Source organism: Cinclus cinclus, chromosome 11 (genome assembly GCF_963662255.1).
Source record: "Cinclus cinclus chromosome 11, bCinCin1.1, whole genome shotgun sequence".
NCBI classification, from domain to species: domain Eukaryota; kingdom Metazoa; phylum Chordata; class Aves; order Passeriformes; family Cinclidae; genus Cinclus; species Cinclus cinclus.
Window position 1 is genome coordinate 8,238,174 of NC_085056.1, and position 21,686 is coordinate 8,259,859.

General features: G+C 42.5%; 1 protein-coding gene across 1 annotated transcript; it reads left to right on the plus strand.

The window, feature by feature from the left end:
• Positions 1–528: 528 nt before the first annotated feature.
• Positions 529–19,584, plus strand: BBS2 (Bardet-Biedl syndrome 2). The gene is made up of 17 exons (XM_062499931.1): positions 529–645; positions 1,999–2,226; positions 2,612–2,737; positions 3,002–3,064; positions 5,537–5,614; positions 7,740–7,844; positions 8,708–8,794; positions 10,058–10,193; positions 12,071–12,210; positions 12,960–13,104; positions 13,677–13,848; positions 14,880–15,009; positions 15,611–15,742; positions 16,193–16,330; positions 16,765–16,877; positions 17,592–17,740; positions 18,402–19,584. The coding sequence occupies exons 1-17, from the start codon at positions 529–531 to the stop codon at positions 18,506–18,508; spliced, it is 2,166 nt and encodes a 721-aa protein (XP_062355915.1). The 3' UTR covers positions 18,509–19,584.
• The last annotated feature ends 2,102 nt before the right edge of the window (positions 19,585–21,686 follow it).

The window sequence follows — 21,686 nt, forward strand, 5'->3', positions numbered from 1 at the left end:
GTTCCACACCTCCAACTGCCCCCACCTCCCCAACTGCCCCCTGCATCCCAAACTGCCCCTCAGCTCTTCTAACCTCTGCATTTGCCCTCCTGGCCCCCTAATCCCACACTCCAGCTCTCCCAGACGCACCCTAGTCTCTCCAGTTGCACACCCCTGTATCTCTGTGAGTGCCACCCACCTCCTCCAGTCCTACACTTCAGTTCACCTCTAGCTGCCCTGACCTTTGCAACTGCACCCCCCAGTCCTACCCCATCTCCCCCAGATGTCCCCTCAGTCCTACCCCATCTCCCCCAGATGTCCCCCCCCGGTCCCACCCCGTCTCCCCCATTGCCCCCCGTCCCCCCTTCACACCGCCCCCCCGGCCCCACAGCGCCCCCCCGCGGCCGCTCCTCGGGCCGCGCCCCTCCCGCTGACGCGTCGCCTGCGCGTGCGCGCGCGGTGCCGGTGCCGGTGGTTCAGCGGCGGCCCCGCGGCCCGGCCAGGCCCGGCTTCCCTCGCCCCGTCCTGCCCCGCGGCCCCTCGCCCACCATGTTGGTGCCCGTGTTCACGCTGAAGCTCAAGCACAAGATCCTGCCCCGCATGGTGGCGCTGGGCCGGTACGACGGGACGCACCCCTGCCTGGCGGCCGCCACGCAGGCGGGCAAGGTAACGGGGCAGGAGCATCCTCGGCGGCTGCGGCGCGGCCTGGCCCGGTGGAAGGGTCGAAGCTGCGCTAACCCCCGCCGGCTCCCCTGCGCCAGGGCTGAGCCGAGCCCGGAGCTGTGGGCCCGTGCCCCTCCGCAGGGCCAGGCCCGGCCCAGGCGCTGGAGCTGCGTGCGGGCACGGGGACGCGATGCTGGAAGCCTCGCTCTGCTGCCGCAGGGAGCTTGCAAACATTAATAGCAGGTGACGAAGTTGAGCGGTAGCAGAAGTGCCCAGAGAGGCTGCGGAGTCTCCAGCCCTGGGGATATTCAAAAGCTGTCTAGACACAATCTGGAGTAACACGCTCTGGGGGACCCTGTTGGAGCAGGAGCTTGAACTAGGTGACTTCTGTGGCTCTTCCAGCCTGATCCACTTCACAAACCCAAGTCGCCAAGGAAACTCAGGTTTTCTAGCAGACAGCGGGATTTTTTGAAGCCATGGGTTTTACCATGCAGTTTTCACAGCAGTGAGCCTTGGCACTGTTACAAACGAAGCTCTGTGCTGATAACGGGGCCGAGGCTTCTGTGGGTGATGCGCAAACAGCCTGACGGGAGCAGAGAGCATCCTGTGTGCTCTGTTTGAGTTAGAAACATAAACAAAACAGGATTAAGTACAACCTGACTAATAAAGCATAGGTTGAAGCATAAACTCACAGAGGCACTTAGGTTGGAAATACAAACAGGGTTCATCTGTGATGTTTCCCAGCATTATTTGATTTTATTTCGGCACCTTTAGGCACAGCATAGAACAAGGGCTTGCCTGAGGGACAGACTGCACAGCCAAAAATCAAGCTGTTGAGGCTGTGATCCTCTGACTTGGCTCCAGGCAATTACAGTGTCTTGAGTATTGGTCAGTGAGAGTAAAACCATGTTTATCATTCATCCTATTTAAATTAACCACGTTCACCTACAGATGGAGGTTACAGATATGTGTCAGGGAAATTGTCCTAAATGTTTCGGGTATTTTGCAAATATTGCTGCCAGTTGGAGCTAATTTGTTTAGTTTGTTGTTGTTCCCTTTGGTTTCCTATTTTTGCCTTACTGTGAAGACTTGTCATTTTCAGAAACAAACAAAACAATGATGTTGCAACTCCACTGGCCATAGCACTGTTTTTCCTGCCATTTCCCTTTTTCTAGTATAGTTTAAAGAATAACTGTGAGAAATGCTATGGTCAGTAAAACCCACAGTCTTTTGTCCTCATTTAGGTTGAGGGAATATCTTCTTCCCATCACAGTTATTATCTAAACAATAGTCTTTACTGTTTGTATGCAAACAGATACATGTGTTGTGTTAATATTTGTATCTTTGTTTCTACAGGTTTTTATTCACAATCCTCATGCCCGAGGGCAGAGAACAAACACAAATCGAATGGTGCAAAGTAACCAAGATTCAGACATTTCTCTTCTGAACATTAATCAAGGGATCACTTGTCTGACTTCGGGAGTGCTGAACCCTCAGCTGGGTTATGATTGTCTTCTGGTTGGAACACAGACTAATTTATTGGCTTATGATGTATATAACAACTCGGATTTGTTTTACAGAGAGGCAAGTTCGTTTAGCTGTCTGCTTTTTTTAGTACCGCCATCGTTTTCTGTTTCTTGGAATTGTAAAGATTACAGTTTTTCCATTACTTTGTCAATTAATTGTGTGTCTGTGCTATGCATTATTCCTGCTGCTATATTCGGAATGTTTTGTCTCTGGAATATCTGCAGTATTTCAAAATTAATATGGGAAAATTTACTCTCACACATACAGACATACATTGCATTCATATGTCACATCCCCTAGCAAGACCAAATTACAAAAAAAAAAATAGGCATTCAGAGCTCAGCTAAATGGACAGTGATAGTGTTGGAAGCTCTCTTCTTCCCTTGTGTGCTCTGATGTATTACTGCCTGCTGTTTCTTTTTCCTGTAATGCTTCTCTGTAGGTTTCAGATGGAGCCAATGCAATAGTTCTTGGAAAGCTGGGAGATATTTCACCTCCACTCGCTATTATTGGTGGAAACTGTGCCCTGCAGGGCTTTGATTATGAAGGAAATGACCGTTTTTGGACGGTAAGGACATGCATAATAGTTTTGAAGTTAGTAGAATATTCTTTCAATGACACTAAATCTTGATTTTTTAAAATATGATAACAGTTTAGTTGCTGATTGTTCTTAATTTATCTCAGGCCTTAAACTGTGTTTTGGCCATGTATTCAGTGCACTCAGATGTTGCTTGAGCACTGGTTGTGTCAGCTGTTCTGTTGCAGTTGAGATAATAAAAATAATGCAGCTTCTGAGAGCTTTGACCATCACTGAGTACTGTCCTCTTTGCAGGTTACTGGAGACAATGTTCGTTCGTTAGCACTGTGTGACTTCGATGATGATGGGAAAACTGAGGTTTGTGACCATTTACACATGGATTCAGCTGCTCTTGTGGTCTTGCAGTGAAATGATAATAAAAGAACTTAGATTATCAAATACAACTGACTTATATCACCAGTTAGTTTCTCATTTTTCTTTGTGCCAGGAGCAATACAATGAGATGCTTTTCATCATCAGTTGCAAGGCATCTATTTCAGTGGTATTTCTTGAATGTGGTTATGAATTCTTAAATTTCAGAGAAACAACTTGCAGGCTTATATGTAAAAGTGAACTTTCAAAAAGCTGTTCTTTTGAAAAGCTTCACTTACAGTTGGTAAAATGGAGAAATCTGTCTTCACATCCAGCCCTTCTGTTTCCTTAAAGCGACATGGGGAAATGAAATACTCTTTGCTTTGCTGATTTAAAATGACAGTAACTTGTAACACACATTTTGCTGATAATGATATGAGACAAACAATAGGAAACAGCTGCCATTCTGATCATGCAAGCTGCAAGAGATGGGTGAAATTGTGAATTTTTATGGCATTCTCTTTTGGAAGTGTTTCTTCATCCAAAATTAACAATTGTGCTTCTAGATATGAATCTTCAAGAAGAGTAATGGCTTCCTAGTATATGTCAGATGCAAATCAATATGAAGTTAAATCATTATAAAATGATGCTAAAAATACTTACTTTTGTCATCTGTCTTAAGACTTTAAACATAATTATTTGAGCTTCTTTGTTTACTTCCTGAAAAATCCTAATTTGAAATACCAATTGGGTTATGTAATAGTGATGTGGAAAGAGCCTCAACAGTTTTCATGTGTTTTATAAGAACTAAACTGATGCACACCTTGCTTGATTGTGTTCTTTAGGAAGTGAAATGGTTTCAAATTTTCAAATCAATTTCTGCACAACTCCTCTGCATTTTTTTAATGTGCTAAGAGGTGTTATAGAAAGCAGAGACAGTGTAAAGAATTCAGAAACCAGGAAACTGATCTATGGCACTAATTGCAAATGGTTTGCACTTGTGCTTTTAAGTGGGTTTTGCTGTATTTTTCTGCTTGATAGAAGTTCATTCTCAGCAGTTGGTGTAATCTGGTGCTACTTTGAGCTGAGTAGAGCTGCATACAATATCTGACTAACTTGTTGGGCCAGTTACCCAAACGTGCATTTACTGAGATGTTTTCAGGCTTCTTTTTGATCTTAATTATCTAGGTGATTTTAAAGAGTTTTAACCTATTTATTTACTTTTATATGTGGCTTTTGTGAAACTGCCTCCGGTTTAAAACTTGAAGTTCTGAGAAAATGCACAGAAGCAGCTTCGTAAATTATCACTTTGTGTCTTACCTGGTAAATGACTGTGCTAGCTTCATTTCTGTTCTTTCTGCCCCAGTAAAAACATGTTTACATTTAAAATTGACTGATTTTAAAGCTGCATAAATATACTTTTAGTAGCTAACAGAACTAACTTGTCACTACCTTCCTCAGGATTTTTAGATTGATGAAGGTTACTTTCTGCCATATTGCAAAAGACCTGTGGGGCAGAACTTTAACTTGCTCTTTCAAATTTCTGTCCAGTGGAATGAAAGTCACTGATGTGGATGTGGTGAATCAAGCTAAAAAAAAAAAAATCTAGGCACCTCTGGAAAATACAGCATCACCAGTAATTGTTTCAGGATTGTGTGCTTTTATCTGGTTGTCTTTTGCTGGTTGCAACTTTGTCAAGAAATCTGTGCTTCTTAAATGTGGTAATTGCTGCAAATATTTCAGTAGATTTAGCTTGGTGGCTTTAGGTTGACATAATCTGAAACATCTTTACTTGGGAAGAAAAAAAGCCTTTAATCTTTTTAAGAATCCAACTTTGTTATGGATTTGTATTTCTTTTGCCAAGTAAAGATGAAAGGCTCATGGGTTCCAGTGGGGAAAACTACCAGGTTTTAGACTTTGATTTGTAATTCTGTTTGTCATTGGTCTGATGGATGACTTTATGGACAAGGCACTGAGCATATCTGTTCCTTGGTTTCTTAATTTGCAAAAGAGAACCTCCCAATTATCACCATTTTCAGTATGAACATTTCCCCTGGGCTCCTTTCCAGTTAATGCCTTCTAACCTGGTGAACTAGGAAACAGGAAAAGAACTAAAATGTAGGAAATAATAAGGAGTGAGGATGCAGAAGACCCAATTCAATGCCTATTGGTATAATCGTTTACATGAAGATAAAGCCAGTTTTACTCCTACTTCGGAGTAGAGGCAGCCACCACTTAGGTTGGAGGAGCAGAGATGGCTGATACTTGGATTCATTTGGGTTTGTCTTATTTTTTATGTGTGTTTGTATGGTTGTATTTTTTTTAAGTGAGGGATCTTCAGTGCAACACTGGCAACATTTCAGAGATCTGTTGAAACCTCTTAATTGCTGGACTTGAAATATTAATTTTTCCTCAGGATCCTGGTGCTTGCTGCCTTAGCTTGAATAATTATTTTTAAGGAACACTATTTTTTTTCAGCTTCTTGTTGGCTCTGAAGATTTTGACATCCGTGTGTTTAAAGAAGATGAGATTGTGGCAGAAATGTCAGAGACAGAGGTAAATTTTTACTGGCTAATGTTTATTATCATGCTGACAGAGCTGAAAGTATTGTGTACTATAAAGCTTCTCTGGTTCAGATTTATTGTGTAGTTATGTAGTTACTAAACTATTTGGCACAGTATCTGTTCTGCTTGAACTGCAAAAGTTTGAATTTAATGTCTTTCATTATGCAGGGGGCTTTTTGCTTTCTTTATTTACAAACCTTTCATCCCACTGAGAAATGTGACTATTCTTGGCTGACAGTCAGGACTCTGCGCAAGGGTAATTAAGGTTGCTGGTTTGTGATTGAAGTTCTTAGTGTCCTCTGAGTAAATGGATGTCTTCTACAGTTTTCCTCAAATGTTCTTGATGCAATTATGATGATGTAATTTGACCCTGTGTGTATACCCAGACAGTGCATGGCAGGGTAGAAGGGGGATGCCCAGGCAAAACTGGAAGATCATATTGCAATTGGTAAAAAGAGCTATGGTGACTAAAATAAGGAATGGGGCAGATAGGTTTACAGAGGGATAAATAAAAGGTGTAGGAGTTGCTGTTTAGCTTAAGAACTGAGAGAAGATGCCCACTGGTTTTGTTTTTTAGGAAGGGAGTAAAATATCCTTATCACTGCATTTAGAAGTGTTTTCAGTCTTCTCATGGCCCTTCTGGACCCAAGGTAGAGGAAGGTCACAGACCTTTGTCCTTAAAGATCTGAGGCTTCCCTGCTGCCCAAGATGGGACTGAAAGGCTTAGCTAATAAACCACTTATGAAGAGCTATAAAAGACAAAGCCAGGCACTGTTCTGGAAAAGGAGGTTGTTGCTAACACTACAATTAGAACTGGGCCTGTAATATGTCCTGCTTTCTGTGCAATAGCTAGTCTGGTCATTGGATAGTTCTAGTTAAAGGGATGCTAAAGGTCTGTCACTCTCAAGTGTGTTATTTCCAGATCCTCAGTAGAATTGTTTTGAATTCACACCTGCAGTCATAGGAGGCCTGTTACAAATTCTACTGTTCTAATATAAAAGGACATAGCTGAACCTAAACCTTTCCTTTTAGGAAGATAAATTCTGGGAACAGTGTCTTTGTACATTATTTTTAGTTTGGAAGTCTTGGATAGTTTTAATTTTCTGTGTTTAATCACTTTGGTGAAGCTGAAGCTGTAGACTGTTGTGATTCTTATAAATGGACAATAAATTTGGGTTTATTGTTACCTTTGAATTTCTGAATGTTGCTGTGGTTTTCTGTCCTTACTGCGTGCTCACAATTTAGTTTGGTATTTAGGAAAGACTCTGCAGAAGATTGTGAGAGGAAAAGTTAAATGGTTTGGAAAGAAAGTTTTGTGGTAAAACATCCAAAGAGCACAGTCAGATGAGTTTACATAAGAAATTGGGGAAGAATTTAATTTAAGGAAGTCTGTTGTGCTGTGTTGTACAGAAGACCAGACAGATGATTGCAACTGTTCCTCCTGACATTAAAATCTCTAGTATCAGTGTGTGGAAAAACCTGATTTTGAAGCCCTGACAACCTTAGCTCAGTAAGGAATGAGTCTTAAAAGGAGTGAGGAAACAGGCCAAGTTATGACTGTTAAGTCTTTCCCCAGAGCTTGTTCAGGTAGGACACCTAGCCTGGTGTTCCAGTTGTGTTCCGAAGAAGTCCAGCTGTGGGAGTTTTTAATTTTTATCTTACTAGTACTGGCCAAAGATTTTCTACCAATAGTATCTCTGGGGCTTTCCTAACCCAAAGTTGAACCTCTGTCATCATCAGCTCCTTAAGCTTAAGGAATATTGTGTGTAGTTTCTCAGTGATAGTGTGTTAGCACTGATGACCGCAGGAATCCTATGAGCAATTGTTTTGCTGCCTGTGGTAGGAAATAGTTGGTTGAAGTCCACAATTTGAGGGCAGTTCTGCAATCCTTGCTGAAACGTGTCATAACACTGGCAATGCAGCTTGTGTGAGGAAATCCTACAAGGCCTTCAGTGATTTCAGACTGATTCTTAGAAGTAGTTACTTCAGTATTCAGTGCTTCCTACAACAGACTTACTTACTATTTAAAGAATATAGGATTCATATGATATAGATCTATAGCCTGTTCCCACAAGTTCTCACTGCTGTGTCCTCTCTGTCCCTCCTGTCCCCACCAGACTGTCACAGCACTTAGCCCCATGAATGGCAGTCGCTTTGCCTACGCTCTTGCCAATGGCACCGTGGGAGTTTACAGCAAGTCAGCACGCTACTGGAGGATTAAGGTTAGTCCACTGTTGGAGTATCATCACTGGAAGCTTGAAGGCTGCCAGGAGACTTGGTATCTAATTTCAGGTCATTCTGATGTTACCCTTGGGTGAACTTTGCTGAGCAGAGAACTTAATGTAATTTTGTTCCTACAAAATCTACCTGTTTTTATAAGTTAATGTAAAATAAGAGGTCGGTTTGTGCAGTACTTGTGGGCTGTTGGTGGTAGTTTAAACAGCAGGGATACAACCATACACTTAGGGATTCTTCAGCTTAACAAGAGACCTTCAAGTTTGTGTTAGAAAATCCTCTGGTTGAATCAATAAACTGTTTTTCACAAACTGAAATCTTGCATTGTCTATGTTAAAGCTTAATTTTTCTCATCAATAGCAACTTCCTGCTCCAGCAAATCGATTTGGCTAGATCCTTTCCTGATTGTAATATTCTTAATATAAAACAGTATAGTGTATTTAATAGTAATAAGAAGATTCCTCAAGAGGAAGCAGGATGAGGCTCATGGTTATCCTCAGTAGTCTAATTTTGTGACATTGTTGAGGCCCTGATACTTTTTTCCTAGAGGATTTGTTTTTTTGCCCTTTGCTTTTGTGAGTTCTAATCATCTACTAGGATGGAAATGTTTTTAAAGGAACGATCAGGTCCTTTGAAAGCAGTGTCCTAGATTGATAGCACAAGGGCTAAAATGTCACAGGTGTCTGTGACCTTAGAAATAGTAATATTCATGCTTCCTGTTAAGAGGTATAATTGTGTTTCTTTCTGTACTCTCTGTAGTCTTTAAGAGTCCAGTGTTTTGCAAGTGGCAAGCATATGAAGTTCAGAGAACATACCGAAGCTTAATTTGCTCTCTCTTTTCTGCCCTCAGTCAAAAAATCAAGCAGTGAGCATACATGCATTTGACCTGAACTCTGATGGAGTGTGTGAGTTGATCACTGGCTGGTCTAATGGCAAGGTGAGTTTAGATAGGGGGGAAATGAGGAGCTGTAGATAATGGGGGCTGTGTTATCTGAAGAAAAACAACCAAAAAATGAAAAAGACTTAGAAACCTGAGCACAGCAGATATATTGCAGTAAACCTAGTTTGCCTGGTGAGTCCTGTGCCAAGTGCAAGATCAGAGAAAAGCTGCTTCCCTTGCTTAGTTCAGAGTCAATTTCTAAGGTGTGGCAAGTTGTTTCCCTGGCAGCAGAGATCATATACCACATCCTAGAGTTTTTGAGTGTCTATTCAGGTGTGTTCTTGAGGACACTCTAATAATCCTCTGCAGCATGTTCTCAGTGTTCCCAAACTGCAGGGAAGACAAAGAGTTATGTAATAGGAGAGGAGCATCAGTCTTGACTGTAGAAGGATAAATCAGGCATTATTTCGTTTTATGCAGAGGCATTCTATACAGCTCAGTTTTAGTCTTTTAAGCCTGTTCCTTGGTATTCCCCTTTCCCAGAAATGACTGTTTTAACTGCCACATCTCTCCTGGATGCAGCTTGCCAGGTTTTTCTGTAAAGCTGTGCTTTTTTTCTTCACACCTCTTATTACTCTCATTAGCCTGTGGCGCTTTAATAACTTCATATCAAGCTGGCAGGCTGGAGCCCAGATGTGTTGTAACTTACATTGGATTACTGTTAACACTGCTGAAGAGAGATCTTCTCCTTGCTTTGCTCCTGTTTTTTTCCACTGATAGTCTCTACCCAATTTGTTGGTCTGAAACAGTTCATAGCTCCTAGAAAGAGTAATGCTGTGAGCTGTGCTTTTGAAAATACACAGTGCATGGAACTGAGCCCACGTCACCCTCCTTATCGAACGAAAGATAATTGAAGGTTGTGGTATTTATGTATAAAAATTCACCACACAAGGGCTGCAGCTGAGACAAGAGGTTGTAAATACTGCATTAAAGTTATTTCTGGTTTAGTCCCATCATTGCTGCATCAGATGTGCATAACCTTTCCAGTACAGACTTGCAGTCGCTTTTATTTCCTTCCTTTAATAGTTTTGTAACTCTTCTCTGAAGAGAAGTTCCTTCTAGCTCCTTCTGGAGTCTGCCTAGAGGTCATTTCTTGATAGTACTTTTTTCATGTGTGGTGTTTGGATGAGCAGAGCTTCAACTTCACCTGCAGTTCTGTGCGCAGAGCATGCATTCAGTTAACAGCTCAGGGTATGGCATGACACATGTTTTGGAGTTGGCTTTTCTCTTCATGCTGAAACTTGGAACTTCTTGTTCCAGATTGATGCACGCAGTGACCGGACTGGGGAGGTGATCTTTAAGGACAACTTCGCTTCCTCGATTGCAGGACTGGTGGAGGGGGATTACAGAATGGATGGGAGCACCCAGTTAATCTGCTGCTCAATTGATGGTGAAGGTAAAAGCATTGTCCAGGATATTAATGTAATACACAGCAGTATCAGGCACATCACATCATCTCAGGTTAGCTAAACATCGTTTTGGTTCCAACAGTTTTATGTGCCAAATTACCTTTGCTTTATGTGCAGTTAAGGGAATTTTGAGTTACGCTATCTGCAAACAGGATTTTGAATATTGCCTTCTCTGTGAGAATCAGCGTGTGTTTCATTATGATCCAAGAAACCATCAAAATTCATTTGTCTAATGGAAGAAACCCCATCCTAATGCAAAGATAATGATATTCAGTGCAGACACTGGTTCTTCAGGCTACATTATAATAGGTGAATGTATAGGAAATCTTTTTTTTCTATGTTTTAATTCTTTGGCCACTTTACAGTAGGTAAAGGTGAACTAAGAACTAAGGGTGTGTGTGTTTTGGTTTTCTTCTGCGCATGAAGAGTTTTTATATTAGAAATTTTAGATGTTAACAGCACTTCGTTTCCTGGAAAATGCTATCCTGAGACTGGAGAAGTGGTGGATTTATCCCACCATGCATTCAAGAAGTCAGACCTCATTATTGTGAGTGGACATAAATATGATCATGGATGATTTAAATAAGCTCAGTATGAATTTACAGGGATGGCTTCAGGAAAGACACTGGTGTGATTATCCGACTCCTTGGCGTCAGTGGCCTGAGACAAGCAGGTCTGGCACAACCCATTTGAAACAAAAGCCTGTCCTTGTTAAATAGTAGAGTGTTTTGCTGTCTGTCTTAATCACAGGCTGTGGGGATTTGCTGCACTTGGGCTTATAAACCTTTTTCCCAAGCTTACTGAAGGGGAGCGTTGTAAGCAGTTCTGGAGAGCTTTGTCCTAGCAGAGTTATGTAGGTTGGTATCACTGAACATGATCATCCTTTTTTGATGGGTCCACTGTAAACAAGCCTTGGTGTGATGGGGATCCCTTTAGGCCTTAGTAATTAGTGTGGCTGGGGTTATATAGACAATGTTATTAGAGCTCTGTTTGGGACCAGCATCCTTTCACATGAGGTGTTCTCCTGTGTTGCAGTAGTTTTGGTCTTGCTCTCATTTTAAATGAATGATTCACTCAGAAATAATAAAGTGTGTCCTTTCATCGGAGGACAGTGTGCAAGCTGAATGATTTCAAGTTTCTTGCAGCTTTTTACAGGGCAGCAGTCGTTCGCAGTCAGGCAGCATGTTCTTCCCAGGTAAAAGATTTTTGTCCCTGGCTTTCATTGTCAGAGCTGCAATCAGGGCACACAGCCTTAGAGCAAAATGGAAGTTGTATCATCACCTGTTCAGGTCCTCTGTCTCCACAGACAGAGGTATTTACATAACTCTGTGCTCCACTGGGCTACTGGGGAACAAGTCTTACCCCTTGAAGTGAAGTATCCCTTGATTTGGGGAAAAACTGATGTGAGTAAATCTCATTTACCGGCTGATTAACAGTGACTTACAGTCACTTCCAGACAGCAACTCCTCTGACCAGCTCTAGAAATCCAGGTACACATTTTATTAATTTTGCATAATTGTAAACTTGCCTAAGCACCTGAAAGAATGATTGCAGTGGGAATCCTCTTGCAAAAAGGTCTGGGTGCTGCACTTGTGTAGTCAGGTAAGTGCAGCTTAAAGACATGTGGGGTTTTTTTTGTTTGGTTTTTTTTTTTTAATGTGCTGTTCTCTTTCCCCAGTCACCAAGAAGGTGAGAGCCTCTGTGGGTCTAAATCAATTATCAGTTCTCAGGCTTTCAGCTTAATGGTACTAGATGAAGACCAGAACTGCAGAGGTGGTACAAGGGAGTCATGCCACAGAAACTGAAGTTCTGGGCAGGCTGTTGAGGTCTTTGCTGAAATGGGCTATGTTTTATTTTCGTACAGTTCGAGGCTATCTGCCAGGAAGTGAGGAAATGAAAGGGAACCTAATGGATACAAGTGCTGAGCAGGATCTTATCCGAGAACTTAGTCAGAAGAAACAAAATCTGTTGCTGGAATTGAAAAATTATGAGGAAAATGCAAAGGTACTGTTTAAATGATGTGTAGGGCCAAAACACACCTTCCTGTTGGTATAAATCCAAAGTAATCTGGGAAGCAGTTGTGGGGCAGTCCAGACAAGTCAGAGCTGTAGCTTGTCAGGATGCAGTGAGATTGCCTGCTGGGGGCTCCTGCCTCTGCAATTGGCTTGCTCCTTGTGCAAGTTCAGAACTTGTTTTTTGTATTTTAATAATACTTTTCTTTGCTTCTTCTTCTTGCCAGAGCAGTTGTGTTTAGAGCTGGATTCCCTTCAGCCTTGTGCTTTGGCTTATGACTGCAAATTATAGTTTTCAGTGCATAAGCCATCTTGGGCTTATGGGGATTGTGTGAGAGGATCAGGTTACTGGGTGAGGGCTGGGAGCACTGCCAGCTTGAATCACGCTTGTGGCTTGATGGTGTACATTTAAAAAAATAGTCTGAGGAAAGAGCAAACTCTTTACTTGTACAGCAAAGCTTGGAATTCTGTAAAATTGTGTTTAAAATCAAAATAAGTTTTTTTTTAGTAAGGGTTTTCATACAGAGCTGAGGTCCATCCATGGTAAAGCACTCAAACACATTGTAGCCCAAGTGTCCACAGCTCCATGCCTAATCCAACCACTATTCATAGCTAGTTGGAAGTGTCTGGGATGTGACCTTCTTCTGAAAGAAAAGAGAACCAACTTGTGCATACGTTTTCTAGGATTTTTGAATGAAAATCTTGAAATTATGATATTGATGGGTGTGTGTTTCGTAACAGGCTGAATCAAACACTCAGCTGAAGGAAGCTGATGGGCAGAGAGGTGTGATTCCAGCAAACACTCAACTCCAGACAGCCCTCTCAGTTAATCTGGGCTCTGACAGCCAGTCTGCCCATGTGGAGCTGTGTATTTCCACCACAAATGGTGAGTGGTAATCTGCAACCATTGATACTTACTTCATGTAAAATCATGCAAATTTTTGGTTATATTTAGCTGGTAATTTGAATGTCTCCCCTTTATTGTCTGTAATGTCCCTTTTGTGGTTTCTTTCACAGAGTTTTGAATCAAACTGTGTTCCTTGGATGGGTCTTAGGGGAGAGAGTTTGATAGAATTTGTTTCTTATTATGTGTTATTTTCTGAGGCAATTAACATTTAACTTGGATGAAACCAGCCTTGATGATCCCTGCAGCACTTTGTGTTGACTGTAAACACCAACCCACAGCTGCATTTGTGAGGGTGTTGCATGAATGCAGCTGGATCTCGGCTGGCTTTACATGCAAAACTGAAACTACCCCAAGACAGCAAATTTACCTTGCACCAGGCATGCTAGGTTGCATTCAAGTCCAGATGTGGTAATCCTGGTCACCTGGGATATTTTAACAATTCAGAGGAGGGAAGTAAGGAGTTGAACATGCTTAATTCTGAGAACAGTGGCGGTTTGTTGCCAGAGGACAGCTTTTAATTTGGGAACTGCTTTTTTCTTCCTGTTGCTAAGACACAATCATCCGTGCTGTGCTGATCTTTGCTGAGGGCATATTTGAAGGAGAGAGCCATGTGGTCCATCCCAGTCTCCAGAACCTCTCAGGCTGCATTCGTGTTCCCCTTACTCCACCCAAAGATGTCCCTGTGGATTTGCATATCAAAGCCTTTGTGGGTTACCGAAACAGGTGAGTTTTGTGGTGTGATCTCTGCTGATCTCCAGAACTGTGGGACCAGGAAACAGCAATAATGTGGTTTCATGCTTGTCCCATGGGAAGTCCACCATTAATTCCTGGATGCCTCATTTCTTTGTCTTACTGAAAAGAGAGCTAGGATGCCTTCTTAAAACATTGATGCACCTGTGGCATTGAGTTCTTTTCCAGACAAAGCCTAAATTATCTGGAATCACTGTGATCTATTGTGTTCTGGTTCTGCCTTTAGGGAAGGAATACATGTTTGTCCAGGGGATGTCTTACTGTGGGTATGTGGAGGGAATCAAGAGATGAAGAAACTCCTGTCATCCCCAAGGGGCTGGGGCCTGGATAGTGGCTGCTCTGGATGGAGTACTTGAGCAAGCCTGGAGACACAGCTTTGTCTCTCAAGCTGTAAAGTAACCCTGAACCCATTTGGCTTTAGGGCAAATAGGAAGTAACACATGCTTGATTTCAAGACAACATTTTTCCAGTCTCCAATAGAAACATCTCTCTGTAGAAAATAAAATATTTCTTCATATACCCTTGAAAACAGCTTTCTTCCTGCTCACATGTGCCAGAGCTGTTGGTGCCTGAGGAGGCAGCATTCTTTCCCTGAACAGGGAGGAATATTTTGAGAGCAGCTCAGCACCCACTGCAGAGACTGTGGAGGACTGGATTCCCTTTCTGTTTTCTCTATTTGCCTTTATTATTGCTTTTAATAAGACTTACTGAACTTGTAAAGAAAATATCCAATCATATAGTAAAATGGTAAATGTATTAGCCTAGAGAGTATACCTCGGTGGGAGGATTATTGAAAATTACAGCAATAGGGAGGAATCATACAACCTCGTGTTAAGCCTGGAATTTCCAAGTTTATGTTTCTTCCGGGGAAGCAGTAAGCAGCTGATTATGTAACTGGAAACTATGCATGTCAGTCCCTAGCTAAAAGAGAATCAGAGACCTACCATTGCAGTAGGTGGATCCCTGCTGTGTTACTAACTGTTTTTCCATTGGGTTGCTTCCAGCACACAGTTCCATGTATTTGAGTTGACAAGACAGCTTCCCCGCTTTTCCATGTATGCCCTGAGCAGCCCAGACTTGGCCACAGAGCCCCTGAGCTTTGTTAACTGTACCATGAATGAGAGGCCACAAAGGGTGAGTTTCTGCTCTTCTTACTGCTTTCAAGTCTTGTATAGGTAGAGGGTTTGCAATCAGCTTGAGATTTCCAATATCAAAGGAAAAATTATGCAGTGAACTGCGCTACTGGCCTTTGGAGTCTGTGTATTTCAAGTCAGCCCTGCTTTTTTCTGTCTTTAAAAGATGACTTAGTTGAGGCATTCCAAATATCAGGAATTCCTGCAGGAACTGAAGGCCTGAGATCAGAAGGTGTTTCAGATATTATCTTGTTTGATGTGTGCCTGCTGATGGCAGGAGACCTGGAGTGAGTGTTGAATTTTGTAAATGAGCAGAGAACAGGAAAAAGGCAGCACAGTGCACAGGTAGTGACTCAGTTTTGTAGCAGTCTCTGATTGTTGGATTTGATTATTTTAGGAATAGTCAGCTTTGGTGCAAGGATTCAACTGTCCTTATTCTAGCAAGTTCATGACATGGGGTTATGGGATGAAATATAGTAAATGAAATTTCTGGGGTACCCTGAACAGAGTGTTCTGGTGCACATCATGTGCAGGGACATTGTGTGGTTCCTGAGGCTTTCAACACAAGGGATGGCCAGTGCTCTTAATTTTATTTTTGCAAGATCGTTATGTGGCTGAATCAGAGCTTCTTGCTGCCAGAGGATGCAGAGTTTCAGAGCGCTCCCTTTGAGGTTTGCTTCACTTCCCTTCGTAATGCAGGTCAGCTCTGCATCAGAATCAAGCCTGGTGGAGAGGTGAGTAGCTCCCTAGACAAGGGGAACAACCCTTTAATGATACTCCAGTAAAACAGTATACCCGCACTGCCAGTAGGAGGCAGTAAAAGTGAAGGATGACTAAAGAGGCAGAGAAAATACCCAGCAATTTGGAAACTTCTGTGTCTGTTTACTGTCAGTGGCTAAAATTCCAGAGCCTGTTAGTGAAGTAAACTGCTTACCCTGTGACTCTGTAGGAAGGAGAGAAATTATTTCCTCACAGAATGGTTTCCAGGAGCCATAATATGAGGCACAAAGCTGCCTGTAACTTATGCACTGGTCCTGTGTGCACAGATGCCTCTCTATCCCAAACCTGAATAAAAGCCCCTTTGAAATCAGTGTCATCTTGTCTATTGAAAGCTGTAGAGCTTGCCCATGCCCTCTTGATAAAAGGACTTGCTTTGAGCCTAGGCTTGCTTTCCTTTCTGACAGATTTCCATCAACACAGATGATATTGATCTAGCTGGTGACATTATCCAGTCAATGGCTTCTTTCCTGGCCATTGAAGATTTGCAGGTGGAAGCAGATTTTCCTGCGTATTTTGAGGAGCTGCGGAAAGTATTGGTGAAGGTGAGGAGACTTCAGACATTTCTAAGTAGGCAGATAAGCAGTCACTGGGGTTTTTTTTTATGAGAGGATTTCTAAACTGCATCTTTGTTGTGGAAATCAGCCCACAGTGGCTTGCTGTATATTCTGTGGGACACACTCAACTGTCCATTTTTGTTCTGTAAACAGGCTCTTGGTCCCATCAGTTGGTTGTTTAGGGTAAAGTAAATAAGTTGTCTGGGAGACTGAGCTCTGGGTTTGGGTCATCATGCTCACCCCCTCTGAAGGCCAAGTTACTTCTCCTGCAATGGGGAGTGAGGGGAAGGAGAAGAGTGTCAGGAATGCTGGTTAGTTAGGTTGGGATGTTATTTCCTGTTGCATGGGCTGAGGTTTAGCCTGAACCCTTGTGTGCCCAGGGTGCCAAGGACCCTTGTTCATGACTTGTTTGCCTTGAATAGGTGGATGAGCACCACACAGTGAATCAGAGACTCACTGCTGACATGGCTGAACACTCCAATCTCATCCGCAGCATGCTGGTTCAGGCAGAAGACGCCCGGCTCCTGGGAGACTTGTAAGCAGTTGCTTCCTGGTTTGTGTGTTTGGGGTTTAGAATGACCAAACTTCACTTTTCAGGCAGAAAAGAGCACAGAAAAACATTGGTTTGATACAAGAGTTGTCTAGTTATGATTTTTGATGTAGAATTGTACCTTTGATGGTCTCACCGTGAGCTCTCCTTAAACCTTGTCAGGTTTTTTAGGTGAGAAACCAGTTAGGGGAAGGCAAGAGGGCAAGGTTATGGGCTTTGTGTGTAGCAGGGGAAGTGAATTTACTTCAAGATGGTGAGAGATGTTAGATAGCTTTTCCTGCCTTCTTCCCTCTAATGTATCTGTGGTGTGTGTACTTTTGAGAACACCAAGAAAGAAATTTTAGGTGTCAGGTTTTCACTCTGATTTGGTGTTTCCTGATAATGCTGAGCTTTACTCTGAAGAGCAGCAGTAAAGAGGTCCAAGCTACTACAGGACAGTGGTACTTTTCACTGGGCAAAGTGTTGTCTCCACTTTGTCTTGTTGGATAAAGTAACTGCAAAAACAGACTGTTCAGTTTTTTTTGTAAAATAATGAGTATAATCAACGTGTCTAGACAAGTCTGTTGTCTTGTAACTGGAAGACATGCAGGTGACTGTGGTGGCCAACACAACCATATATTGCTACACCTTTGTATTGACAAACCAGGAATGACTTTCTTATCCTCAGAGATGCAAATAACTGGATTGATTGTTCCCCAGGAAAAACATGAAGACACGGTACAGTGAGCTGTATGACCTGAACAGAGATTTAATAAATCAATACAAAATTCGTTGCAACAATCACACAGAGTTGTTGAATAATCTGAAAGCTGTGAATCAGGCAATCCAAAGGGCTGGGCGGTTACGTGGTAAGTTTTGTTTTTTTGAAAGCAAAGGGGAGTCTCAGACCCCCAGTGAGGTGCATAAGATATCTCCCAGAGGTCACCTGGGTTAGTTAAGTGACTTCAGGCTTCTTAGCCTGAAACTCAGTTAGTAGAAATAATCTTTCATTCCTTAGTCATAGCCAATTACATGTGACAGTCAACTGTGAGTGTCCAGTATAATCTGGGATCACAATTCTAGAAAGATCAATTTGATCAATAGTTGCCAGATTTCTGAATGAGGCAGAAATTGGTAGTTCTGTTGAACATACTACTTTTAAAATATTTTTAGAATTACATCAGTTCTAAGTTTATAATTCTGCTTAAAAACAAAAAGGCAGCTACTAACTTAAGCAGGACTGTTTATCTGCAATATTAGTCCTGTAGGGCTTCAGGAAAGGAGGTTCTTTTTTGTATGTTTATAGCATTCCCCTTCCAACAAACACTTATAAAGCAGTCCTACCGGGGATTCTTCTTTAAAGAAAGGATTTTTTTTTTATGTACTCGAAAAAAGGTGGTGTTTCATCATGTGTTTAAAAATGATTTGAAAGAAACTCCTAAATTTTCACACTGGATCAAATGAATGTTTTTACCAGTTTCTTACTTTGTAACTGGGTTTTTTTTACTTCTTTTTTTTTTCTCTTTGCAGTTGGCAGACCTAAAACACAAGTGATCAGTGCTTGTCGGGATGCAATAAAAAGCAACAACTTCAACACACTGTTCAGGATAATGCGTGTGGGAACAGCTTCTTCTTAGGGAGAGGAACAGTAGCTGTGCAGAGGCAGTGATTCCATGCACTGGGCAGATAATGCATGACAAGCAGTTAATTCAGACCCCTACTCCACTGTAGGGTGATGGTAGTGCTGTAGTTAAGTTGTCAGGTGAGAAATATTACACAGACCAAAGCTCCATGAAGACAGCATCAGAGTTTAAGTGCAGATGTGGTATTTATGCAGTACAGGAGTTCAAACAGTTATTTTTTATTACAGTATCTTATTTATGTATTTAAATATATTTTGTAGTTAAGGCATTGGTCTTTTCCATTAAAACATAGACTGGCTTGACTTATTTTGTTCTGATTTAGTTCGGGAGATGTACTGTGAAGTTTATTTGTTGAAAAAACCCCACCCAAACAACTTCTCTTGTTTCTGCTGCACAGTTCCTTTACACTTGAACTTCCTGTGCTGTAGAGTCCTGAGTTTCACTGCAGAGATGTGTGGCTCTCTAGGTAAACTGCACAGCAGTGCATGGAAACCACCAAAGGATAACATCTTGCTGGCTCTTTAGCCAGAAGATCTTTGGCAGGTATCCAGTTCCGCGATCTGTGCAGGTAGGAAGTGGTCTGTTTCATATCCAGCACTCTCCCCACACCTGGATTGCAGAAAGTTTTGCTTCCAGCTACTGGTTCTGTGCTACTGCTGGAAAAACTGCAGATATTGAGGTGGGCAAGGGTGCATTTCAAGAGCAACAAAAACAAACTACATACCCAAGCTTGGCACATAATCATGAAGAGCTGGTAGTACTTCATGGGATCAATAGAAGAAGGTATTGGAAAATTACTTGGTTCCTGGCTCAAACCTGTTTAATTGTGTGATCTCTTAGAATTGGATTAAAGTATTACAGGAAGGCTCTATCTCAGATCTAAAGTTTAGAACCTTTGCCAAAGCAAATTTCTTTTGGAAGCTAAAAATGACCTGCGCAGGATGGAGGTTGGACCCCAGTGCTCCTGCATCAGCATCACCCTTGCCACCATACAGTGGTGTTTGCAATGTGGGCAGGGAGGAGTTGGCCCATCTCAAAGTTCTTGGGTGGCTTCTTGGGGCTGTCAGGAGGAGTCATGTCCTCTAACTGCTCTCTCCTATGAGCCACTACTGAATTAAAACCCAGCCTTTGTTACAGAGCCACTGGTGAGCATGGTGTGACCAGCTGAATGGGGAATGTAATGCTTGGAACATCTTTCATCCCCAAAACTGCCTCTTGCCACTGCATTGGCCCCTTCCATATGGAGAACTATGCTGCTGAAAGCACAGACCTGTGTCAGTTAGAATCTGCAGCAGGAACTCATTTGAATCCTTTGAAGAAACTGGTTGTTAGTCAAATCCAGCTGCTTGGTAGAAGGATGGTGAGCCACCCATGCTGTTCTAAGCAAGTGAGCTCAGAGACTTGATTATGGAACAGTCTTCTGGCATAAATGCTGGGCTTCGTGCCACTTGCTGTATCTGTTCCCACTGTTTCATCTCTTTATGTTCAAAATCCCAATGCTTGCTTGCATTTATGTACTCCATGATACAAGAGCAAGAGAGCAGCTCTGATCAGAAAGCAGCTTTCCCATCAGTCTGATTTTCAGGACTATGCACCAGGTACTGACAATCCCAGGTCTGTTTTGCTCCTGGCAGTGAGGTCAGTCTTTCACTTGCTCTAGACCTTTGGTAAGGCTGATTTCCCCTAAATTCCTGACAAGAAGTCTGTAATTAATTTTCCTACAAAACCAACTTTTACCTTTGCCAAATGAAAAATGCACATACTTTGCAAACAACTGCACCTAATTGTGAATACAGATTGGTATCCAGCAAGAGCATCTGGAGAAAGCTCCCATTACCGGTGCTGCATAAATGAAGGCCCCTCTTCCTTTAGTAGCTCACGTAATTTGAAATTTTAGTGAGTGAAGTCTATCCTCTGTACCTGCAGCACCAGTCATGCCTGAGGCTTCCTGTGGCTTTAGAACCTAACAAGAAGGGTGGGAGAGAGAGACATGTTCATTTTTAAACCTTTGAAAGCTAACTGCAAATTTTAAATTAATTCATCTGAGTCACAAGAGGAAGAAGGGTGGTTCCTTGTGTGATCAGGTAGATAGGGGCTTGCTCAAGCAGAGGCTGGTATGCCCTCTAGTGTAATATTTATATTAAAAAGCAGCAAGCTCTAAAGCACCTGACTTCTTCCTAGTCTCCTGGAAGGATGTTCCAAGATCTACCAAGCACATTCTTAAGCTCACAATGCAGTCAAAGAAGTAACTTTGTTTTGTTAATGAATGTACTCTCAACTTTGCCTAGCAGACTGTGCTCTGAATAGCTGTGGTGTCAGTCACTTTTGTTCCAAACTACCCAAATATTTTTTTTTCTTTGAAACCGCCATTACTTGTTCTAGGGGAGACCTCAGAAAAAGAATTGCTGCCCCAGTAGGCAGAAAAGTACCTCAGGAGCCATGATTCAGAGTTCCGTCCTCACTTCAGGATTTGTTTTTAGCTTCATCCCCTTATCTTTGTAAGTGGCAACGGAAGATTAAAACTGAGGAAGTTAGTTTTGGCAGTGCACAGAGATGCTGGCTTTGGGAAGTGAGTGGAGTATGAACAAGATCTTGCAACCACACCTTGGGACAACCACCTCCCAGCCATCCTTTCTGCCCAGCACAAGGGAGTAGCTAGAAATGAGCAATTGCTCATCATCATCTGGGATGGAACTGACACTGGAACTAGAGAGTCCTGCACAGCACTCTCTAACAGCAGTGTTGGCCCCTTGCTCTGGCACCTGTGGGGGATGAGATACCTTTCATTTTGGGAGCATCGGCAGGGGTTCCTTTTTAGAACTTTGTGTATTTGGATCGAAGCTGAAGGCTGTTGCTCCTGTATCTCCATGCAGGCATGCCCATAGGACATCGTACCTGCTCGGGAAAGGATGCAGAGTACTCTTGTCAACAGTGAGCCTTGCTTTGAATTTATTGCTCCTGTGCCGCCAGCTGTGTTCTTACACCACTGTGGTGCCTCCAACAACCGGCCTGGACCAAAAGAAGGAGCGGACTTTAGTCCAAAGCTACCCTCTCCCCACCCAGGAGAGACAGGAGCAATGAAACATGCACACTCCCCAGCTTACTGTAAGCTTGTGGCCTGCCCTGTCTGCCTTGTGTGAGCTGGAAGAACACCTATCTCTCGGTGCCAAAA